Source organism: Doryrhamphus excisus, linkage group LG7 (assembly GCF_037039965.1).
Source record: "Doryrhamphus excisus strain RoL-2023G ecotype Guam linkage group LG7, RoL_Dexc_Guam_v1.1, whole genome shotgun sequence".
NCBI classification, from domain to species: Eukaryota; Metazoa; Chordata; class Actinopteri; order Syngnathiformes; family Syngnathidae; genus Doryrhamphus; species Doryrhamphus excisus.
The window spans coordinates 14,602,162-14,612,471 of NC_136363.1; the positions used below are offsets into that span (position 1 = coordinate 14,602,162).

The 10,310-nt window shown below is 44.3% G+C and overlaps 1 protein-coding gene and 1 long non-coding RNA gene across 2 annotated transcripts; one reads left to right on the plus strand and one right to left on the minus strand.

Annotated features, from left to right (window-relative positions):
* The first annotated feature begins 255 nt into the window (after window positions 1-255).
* On the plus strand, window positions 256-8,121 carry lg7h6orf136 (linkage group 7 C6orf136 homolog). The gene is made up of 7 exons (XM_058046651.2): window positions 256-733; window positions 2,361-2,580; window positions 2,898-3,533; window positions 4,747-4,835; window positions 4,906-5,106; window positions 5,572-5,641; window positions 6,409-8,121. Exons 2-7 carry the CDS (start codon window positions 2,482-2,484, stop codon window positions 6,550-6,552), a joined length of 1,239 nt encoding a protein of 412 aa, XP_057902634.2. The 5' UTR covers window positions 256-733; window positions 2,361-2,481; the 3' UTR covers window positions 6,553-8,121.
* Window positions 7,076-9,698, minus strand: LOC144899548 (uncharacterized). The gene is made up of 4 exons (XR_013627742.1): window positions 9,606-9,698; window positions 9,288-9,382; window positions 8,421-8,538; window positions 7,076-7,942 (listed from the first exon to the last, which is right to left on the minus strand). It is a non-coding gene; the product is annotated as an uncharacterized LOC144899548 (long non-coding RNA).
* Window positions 9,699-10,310: the final 612 nt, after the last annotated feature.

Genomic DNA, 10,310 nt, shown 5'->3' on the forward strand with positions numbered 1-10,310 from the left:
TAAATACTTTACAGTCAGCATAGCTGTTAACACGCCCATTTTCACCGGGAACCTAACCATAATCGCTATTATTTCCCCGCGTCTTCCTGTTTTAATAGTTCCCCGTACTTTCATGTAAAAAGTCCTCTCCTGTTCTGCTGCTCGGGTGCGCTCGGGAACACTCGGCCAACATCGGTGTAATGCATTCTCCTTCAAAATAAAAGAAGCACACCAGCAAACTACTGTAACACGATAGCGACACAGTCGGCAAGGCAGTCGTGTCTTTGAACCAGCACTAACGCGGGGAAAATAATAACGAGAAATTATTGTGGAACTTCATAATTTCGCTTATTTTCTCTCGTTTTGCTTATGTTCCAATATTAACAAATGACAGTCCACTAAAACCGCGTACGTTTTTTTAAATACATACATGTTGTTGTCATTTTGGACGAACGCATTAAAAAATAGATATATGTAAAAAGCAAGCCAAACGAATCATCAAGAGGACACGTTTCGTGAACGTCACAGACGTATAATTTTTCCCACAGTCGGTGAAGGCAGCATTACGCCTTCCTGCGTGAGGCGTGTTTGGCCAAAGCAAGGACACACAAGACGGGATTACACTTGTGTAAGTTACCCGAATGACGCATGCTAGCTTGTGTTTGCTCTAACCGTTTTTGTGAATACCGCATAACATATGACCAGGACAGCCTTCCCGGGCGTAGTGCTGTCAGTGCGGGTGCATGAGTTGAAGGTAACATGGCAGGGGACGCTTGTCCGTTCAGGACAAAGCTTGCAGCTCGCTAGCTAGCTAGCTAGCTAGTTAGCTTAGCATCTGACAGTCCCAGTAGCCGGCTAGCACTAGCCAGCCGGCATGTAAAGCAATGTCAGTGCTGTGGAAGGACGATGGAACACACCTTATTTACACTCAGTTTACTCACCAAACGACATTCGTGAATTCCTTCTGTAGATACTGGACAAATAAAATGCAATTTAATTTGAGTAGTTCATGCTTTTGTAAAGTAATACCACTAACGTTAATTCAAATCTATGCCATATTGCTCGTATCAAACAAAATGGAATTCACCGTTGCTTCGATTTTTTATTTTATTTTAATGCTAATCACACCAGCAACACAACCCTATTGTAAGTGAATGTGATAATATAATGACATTTTTATATTGGTGTTTTATCACTGAGTCGCAAAAGATCAAGCAGTTGGACATTCCCTTCACGATATACCAAAACACTCCCCAAAGACAATCGCCATTTTTGTAGTTCCGCACTATTTCCGTAACTTACAAGTGGTTCCCTATGCAGCAGCAAGTGACTGGTAATTCAATCTCGGCAGTCATTGTAAGCTTGTGGTCGGCTGCGTGTCACATGCTCTTGAAATCCTCAAGGTAGTATGCAAATGTGGGGCACAAGCAAAGCTTTCCCTCAAATGTATGTTTTGGAGGATATCAAGTGAAGACTTGGATATACTGATGATAAAATGTGATCCAGTTGGCCACCTTGCTGATGCTCCAGCAACACAAACACTTGAGGGGGGGGGGTGGTGGTGGTGTTTGCATGTTTCTTTGCATGATGGCAGTCTGTACACTAATCCCTAGTTTAGTGCGGTTGAATGGTTACAGACCTCAGCATGACAAGTCCATTTTAGTCAAGTAGGATACCTTCTTGAAAACTGAACATTTTTGCGTCGAAAACTTGTTTACAACCTTCTCAATGTGCTGTTTAACATCAGAGCCCTCTAAACTTGAAATAACAACCCTATATTCACCTTTACACTCCTATGACCCAATATAGTAGATATAAGAAGAGAGAATAAGCCATAAATAATACAAAACATTGACTAGGGCTGCAATGTAAGATTATCAGAGCCTTTTAGACATGAAATAACACCCCTAGAGCCTTCTAGACATGAAATAACACCCCTATAGTCACCTTTACACTCCTATGACCCAATGTAGTAGATATAATAACAGAGAATAATCCATAAATAATACAAAACATTGACTACGGCTGCAACAAACCATTATCAGAGCCTTCTAGACATGAAATAACACCCCTATAGTCACCTTTACATTCCTAGTACACAATTTAGTAGATATATACGAAGAGAGAATAAGCCATAAATAATGCAAAACATTGACTAGGGCTGCAACAAACCATTATCAGAGTCTTCTCGACATGAAATAACAGTTAACAAATAAATAACATAGTTGTCGATTAATTGGATAATTGATGAATGATCAATTCACTGCAGCTGAAATGTCGACTCACACATATTAGCATTGGAAGAGTGGGATTTCTCACCATGAATGATGGATTACTGTACTATATACTGTACCTATATTGTTGTTGTTTATGTGCTTCAGGTTCTGGGAGGCCCAGGAAGCGCTGCTGTAGAATCCAACAATCGTGACTTTGTAGTGTCCTTGGTGAGGGTGGTGGCGATGGCCAGCTACTGAGCAGGGTTGCCATCGGCCCCTGTGGTGAATGGCTGTGAGCAGAGGGAGCGTTGCCTTCTGGGTGGCATTTGTACGCATCCACGGCAGAAGGCAGCCCATCACAAAACACATCGGGGGTGTGAGTCAGGTAACGTACTTGCTTCCCCTTCGGCATCTCTTGGAGACTTATCGGAGCTGGAAGCGTTATTGCAAATGTTGATCCAGAAAGAGGGGAAGGTGGGCTGTACTTCCTCTGAAACAACGGTATAATCACAGGAAAAACTGCAGTAAAAGTCAACCAATCACAGCCCCTGTAGGTTAGATGGTTTTCAGATGCAGACAGATGCATGCAATGATGGAATGATGGGAAGCTAAACCAACCAAATCAAGCGAACGCAGCATCCACAAAGGACATAAAAGCATCTGCAAGGGTGATGATCATGCGTGTGTGTGTGTGTCTTCCAGCCAGCAGACTTCCAGTGGCTCTGTCCAGCACGTCCTCTGAGCAGTGCATCATGGGCCCTGGCGCCCCCCAACAGCCTGCGATATCAGACCACCAAGCAGCCGGCTCTGTCCCACCCCTTTCATCACGCCAGCTACGAGGACGACTGGGAGGAATCGCTAAGCGTGTGTGTGCTGGTGCCACAGAGCGAGTCGGGAGCCACGCGCACCACTGTGGAGATCCCATGGACTAAGCTAGCGGAGTTACTTACTCCAGGGACTCACAAGTCCTCGGATTTGTCCTTCCTACTCACCACGGTGGACGGCAGCAGGGAGGATGACATCAGCGTGGTCAGCGGCATCAGGAGAAGCGACCCAGACTGTTTTAGGAGCCTGTTTGAAACTGAGAGATGCCCCGCGCCCTTCATGTATGGCTCTCGCTTTTTTTGTTTCCATTGTCCGGGAACGGAACCGACGCCACACGGCAGGCTGAACTCTAGACAGGATGTTGGACTTGAAGGCAGTAAGATGGAGGAGTTGCAGCTGCCGCAGCCCTCCTCTCTGTGTAGCCGTGCAGCGCTAGCAGAAGGGCAGCATCACGAAGGAGACGGAGAGAGAGAGCAGAAACTGGCCGTGGTGTACGAAAGGCTGAGGAGCGAGGTAAGTCTGCACTGATCTCGCCCTCATCTGCAGTGACGGTCTGTTGAGATGGAGGGGGATATAATATCGATGTTACCCATCCTAGCCACCTTTGGTCATGAGCTTTGGATAGTGAGTGACGGGACCAAATGTCAGTTGGCTGGGCTCTCCCTTAGAGATAAGGTGAGAAGCACTGTCATCCGGGAAAAACTAAAACCTCCACCCCGTCACTGTGTAACGATGGCGCCCTCCGATAGAGGTAACGAGGCTACAACGCAAACAAGAAGGGGGAGCGGATATCAGCTGTAAGATAAAGGAAACACTGTGGAAAATGCTGGTTTTCCTCCACAACGGCAGTTTAATGACTCCAAACCAAACCCGCATAGCATCCCCTCCCAACCTAACTAACTAACTCAACTTCCCACCCGCCAACAAAGACAACCATGGAACACCAACTTAATCCCGAACGTTTACCCCCCATCCTGAAAGGGTCCCAAAGTTCACCTAAGAGTCAAACTTAGTCCTCAAGACGGAGGTGAAAGCCGCAGTTCCACTCACGGACGTGCATCCACCTGGCGTTAATCCCTAGCGTCCGGAACCTTGGCAAAGTCCAAAAGCTCAAGCATGAGAGAAGGGAAAAGGAAACTGGTCCTCGTGTCTCGAACGCCAGCTATCAGGATCGCCGGTCCGCGTGTGGCGTCACTACCTTTTTTCCCCCACCAAAACCCCCGGTGCGCCGGATGAGCCTTCTTAAATACACGCCCTCTGCAGGCGCATCTTCTCGCCGCAGTCGCCCTTTACTGATGATGAATGACAGCAATGATGACGTACGTATATACGGCATGTGTACAACTCTTGTAGATGTTCCCCTGTACCGAGACCATGACAGCAGTTTTCCTACAGCTGAGTCTTGTAATATAGTGATGCGCTTACAGACCCCACTACCTCTGCTGATGGACTTCTGTGGCCATTAAAACTGTTGTTGCGTCCCTGGGCGAGACACATGACCCGCTTGCCTCCAGTGGCGCCCACACTGGTATGAATGTAATGCATGGATGGCGGTGGTCTCTGTGTGACTGAGGAGTGAATGAATCATGGCTTCACTTCACTGTGACGCCACTTATTGCGGTGAATCGGCTCCAGGACTTTGTCAGAGGGTACCTCCTTCTCAGAGTCTTTATGTATTTTTATAGCTCCGTTTGTGTCGCACTGACCGTCAACTTGTGGTTTGCAGCTGCCAAATTTCCTCCATAAGACGCATGATTACACCATGTACTCCAATGATATTGAATTCATCAACGGGCTTCTCAACACCAAGACCAGGTAAAGGTGCTCGTGCACGTCGCGGCGGTTGTTTGACTCTTGGTTTGACTTCCTGTCTGACTCGCCACAGAGGACGCCTGGTGTACCAGCTCAACCTGTCCTTGTGGCGCCTCCTGTGTCTGCTGTACTTTGCCGACGTGAGGCTGGAGGTGCTGAAGCTGACCAAGCACGTGGAGGATGGCACCATTAAGGCTCGCTGGAGGCTGAGGGGCCTTCCCTTGCACTCGCTCATCCTACGCATCTATCGCAAAGATAAATCACACTTGTACAGGTAACGCTGCAATCCGCTGCAAGGGCATGCATGATGATGTCACATGGATTTGCTGTCATCATCACAAAACTAACTGAAACATGGAAAGTCAAAATCGCCAATCGACATAACCTAAATCAGACAAATCCTCATTTGTTACTGTATTCCATGCATGCTAGCATGTCTTCCATGTGGCTCCACTACTCCTGAGTTCTTCCCCGCACGACACTTCTTCTCAGCTTGTCTCTAAGGATGAGCCCAGCCACCTAACGTCGAAAACTCATTTTGACTGTCCTTTGGGTCACCAGCCAAAGCTCATGACCATGTGGCTCAACTGGTAAATGGAGAGCTTAGCCTTTCGGCTCAGCTCCCTGGGATACAAGAATTTGAGTGGGCTCTAGTACTTTGTGTGAAAACGAGGACAGCAGCCTTGAATTAGCGTCTTACATCACAGCAAGCTAAGCTAAGCGTCGGTATATGTTGCAGGTTCTACGATGCGTTCTCGACATTCTACGTAGGACACGATGGACTCATTCACCGCCATAAAGTTGAAAAGGTGAGAACTTAATTGGTTTGCCCTTTTCCGATGTACCACCGAGCTGAGACGCGCTGTCAGGCCAATGCATGGGGGGAACATGCAAACCCCACACAGGGAGGTCCGACGGAGATCTTAGCTTAACTGAAGACTCCAAATTGTCCATAGGTATGAATGTGAGTGGGAATGATTCCTGGTCTATATGTGCCCTGGGATTGGCTGGCCACCAGTCCAGGGTGTACCCCGTCTTTTGCCCAAACCCGGCATACCCCCACCGCCCGAGTGAGGCACAGGCCTGCGTCGGGTAGGCATTGTGAAGAGCAGCGTGGTCCTGTTGAACAAGCCAGTCATTATCACACAGACCATGGGGGGTGCCCCCTGCCGTTTGACACCCCTGCACAACCGGAATCCCCATTGTTCCATGGAAGGATCGTGATAGCGCCGCCTCCTCGGTGCCACATGGAAAACATCTCAGGTGGGATCTCCTTGTCATGCCAGTAACGTTGGAAGACATCTGAACCATCAAGATCATCAGAGAATAAAACTTCCTCTTTTCAATGTTTGGTGAAGTCAAAACGGGATATTTTGTGGTGTTGAAGAAGACCTTTTTTTCTTCTTAAAAGCCTCCTCTATCAGATGGTGTCAGATAGTTATTGGACTATTTTTTAAAAGGACACCACATATGATTGTATTTACCTTTAAAGACCTGAAGTCGTCCACAAAGCCAAATGCTACGTTTGCCATGTATGATGTGATGATATGATGTGCTGCCATGTCCCTCCGTGCAGGTGATGCCGTCTCAGCCGCCGGCCTTTCCCAGAGTCACGTCCCTGCTCGCCAGCGCTCTCGTCGCCCTGGAGATGGAGGAGAACCAACCCGCTCTCAATCTGCTGCCCCTCCTCCTGTCCTCACTGAGACACTTCCGAGACTAAGAGCTCTTGGAGCGTTTGGAAGGTCCATCGGACAACGTCAACATTTGAAAACGGGGTATCTCGTTGTTGAAATGCTCGCTTTTCACGATTCATGATCACGCTCACTTGGCAAAATGGAAGAGAAAGCGGTTGGTGATTTGTGTTTTGGAAGTGAACAGAAGCACACGTGGTCTTCATCTTCTCACTCCATTTCCCCGCTAAGTTCCTGTGTTCCCGTGGTGGATGTGTGACGCTGCTGCTGTGGTGCTCGGCATACGACGTTCATGTTTGTGTTAAACTTGTCACCCGACTGTAACGAGTGCAGTAAATGAAGAAAACATAAAAACCTCCAATGACTGAAACCTCACTTGGTTTCATATGTCTACCATGCTTTGCTTTCATTAGCAACTATCCTGCTAGCTTGCTTTTGGATCAATTTTTGCAATCAAAGTTGTAATTATTAGATTAGAAATCTGCAAAATATACATGTTTAATACAAGTAGTTGCATACAAATATGTGAAATACTACTATATAGTTACCAGTTAAGTGGGAAATCATAATACATGTAACATTTATAGTTAACATATTTCAAAACTAGACATGTAGACTCAAATTTCTAAATTTACAGCAGAATTATGAAATTTATATAAAATTTGACAAATTTCTATATTTACAGTAGAATTATGAAATTTATATAAATTTTGATGTTTATGTTAAGATTGCATTTTTATCATGTAAGCATGTATATTTGTATTTATATGATAATATATTAAACATGTTCAACATTTACATTTCATACATTTAACACTTATTAAGGTGTTAAATGAGGGGGAAGCACCACAAACCACACAAAGCCCCTTCATCTACCCGTCCGTTATTTGGTCCTAAAGCTACATTCAAATCATTCATTCCCTTCTCATCTATCACTGTGTTGGTCTGCAATATGATATATTTACCCGGAATGGCAAGCAGTCATTTAAAAAAAAATGAAAATCTTGAAAATGATATTGAAAATAAGGGGCGCCCAAACCTTTTCATACCACTGTATACACGTTTATGAAATGTGTGTCATATATATGTGACACTTTCGTAGTCGGCATTAACCCAAAGCTGTTATGTATACATTCCAATCATTAGAATCTAATGAATAATATAATAATGAATAATCCAATATGAAAGCTGTACCGCCTGGTTATGTATAGTGTTGCATAGGCGCCCTGCAGCTGTGGCCTCTCCCGCGCCCCCTGCAGGCTGTTGGTGGCAGTGACTGGCAGCGGTCCCACAGACCCACCCAGCCGCTGTACACAGCATCAGACGAGGAGAGGTCATCCGAGGAGACAAACGCTGGAGTTCGGTCATACTGGTGTCGATCATGCCATTAGTCAAACAATCACCTTCTCCTAAACACCACTGTGTTCGAAGAAAAAAACCTATTATTATTATCAACTTCACTCTTAAAATTTTTTTTTTGGCTAAACAATTCAAATGTTCTTTGTGCTATTCTCACTTTGTTCCCTTAATATGATTTCCCAAAACTACATCTTTATTTTGTTTTGTTTGTTACCACTATATGTAAAATATAATGTTTCTCATTGTATCCCATTAAAAAAATTATTGTTTCTTTCTTATTTTGGACTTTGTGCAACTAAAATGTTATTTTTCCTTATAATATTATGAAGTTATTTCCATAGAATTACATCCTTTTTCTGATAACTCAATCCCAGCCATTTTCCAAAAGGGGGGTGTGCCCCCTCACCTGTCATACATACGGATTGTGAATGAAGGTTACTGATGATTACCAAAGTAGAAATGAAGTGCAGCAAATAGCCCAAATATACGTCAGCATGTACCGCAGCCGCACTGTGTGTGCCTGGGGTGATCTACTTACTGTTCATGGTCAGTGTTCTGTCATCTTGGAACACTCTATCCCGGGAGATGAGCTTCTGCTTGTCAACTGGGATCTCCACTGATGATGATTTGTGGTCCTTCAACTGCTTCGCTGTCAACTCCAGAGACAACAAAAGGAAGGACAGGGTCAAGTACGACTGGCATAAAGCGGGCAGGACGCGTCACCTTGCTGCTGACGTATGGACTCATAATAGCTTCTGCTATTATAAGTATAAGACTCTGAGTCCAGAGTCTTCACTGTGACTTCAGGTAGACCGCTTGGATCCGCCACAAGCCCAGCATTACATCCCACATCCCGCCTCTTCCTGTTTTGGGTATGTAAGATACGCCGACATAACACATGCACACTAGTTATGATACCCATTTGGCAAAGTTTAGCTGCTAAAATGTACACACATGAATCTCTAGCCCAGGGGTGTCCAAACATTTAGTAAATATCTAACATGTGGAGGACCACTTTGAAATTTGTTAGTTTTTAAATCCTGTAAAACGTCTAAACTATACACTTTGTATTTAAAAACAAAGATTTGTTTTATTAGTAGTATTTCAGCTCTTTACATTTTGCCATATTGCTGTATTTTTACCATTTTTGCATTTTTTTTGGGGGAGGGGGGGGGGGCTAGCCTTTGGTTTTTTGCCTCCAAAAAACGGAATTTGGAGCTAGTTGCGTACAGTCTCTTTAATAACAGAGGCGAGCGGGTTTTTCAGTTGACAATTTCTGGCAAAATGTTGCCTCTTTGTGTCCATTTTTCAATTCAGAGTACGTTGTACTCAAGAGTACTGTAATTAACACGGCGTGAGCCCACCTGTGTTCTCAATGTCTTGTTTTGTTGTTGTTTTTTCTTACCACAAAACGCCCTCGTTAGCTTGCAAATACATACAAGGCGGAAGTTAACGCCCTCGCCGTCTGTGACGTCATCGGTGGGTGACTGTAGTTCTTTCCTAATGTGATGAAAAAGAGGGGAGAAACACTAAATGCAAATCAGCGGTGTCTCTGTTGCTGTCGCTGCCACATAGTCATAGTTTATCCCTTTCATTCATCATTCATATGCATTTTGAGGTGTTTTCTGCGTGTAGTTGTTGTAATTGTTAGTTGTAAAAGTTGTAATTGTAAAAAAAAGAATTTTCAAGAATTATTTCTTATAGATAAAGGCACAAAGTCTACCGTGGTGAAGTTAGTTTAACGTTGGACGTTGGATATTCGCCTCCGTAGAAACGGCGGTCGTTCCCCTCACTGTGCCGGGCTGCTCTCTCCTGCTGCGGGGAGATCACACGGAAGTCCCGCCCTCTGACTAGGGACCGTCAATAAATATTCATTCATTTCTATTCCATTGAAGAGTGTTTGCTTAAAAAAAAAAAAAAATCACACCATTCCTTTTCATATGAAAACTTCATATTAAATCTTAGCAAAGTTAAATAGAAAAGAAAAAAGGCGTGTATGGTACTAGCAGACAATTCTTACTGATACAAGGTGGTTTGGAGGTCAAAGGTCACATGACCTGGAAAATATTGGTCATGATTTGTGTAAAAAAATCATCAAAAATCCTAGCAAAGTTAAGTAGCAAAGCAAAAAGGCATGTATAGCACTAGCAAACAAGTCCTACTGATATAAAGTGGTTCAGAGGTCAAAGGTCACATGACCTGGAAGCTATTGGTAATGATTTGTGTAAAAAAATTCATATATAATCCTAGCAAAGTTAAGTAGCAAAGCAAAAAGGCGTGTATAGTACTAGCAGACAATTCCTACTGATACAAAGTGGTTTGTAGGTCAAAGGTCACATAAATCTGCTTAAACATTATTTGAAAAACAAAAAGATGTGCATAGTACTACAAGGCCAGTTTTCATATGAAAAGGATTTATTGTAAGTCA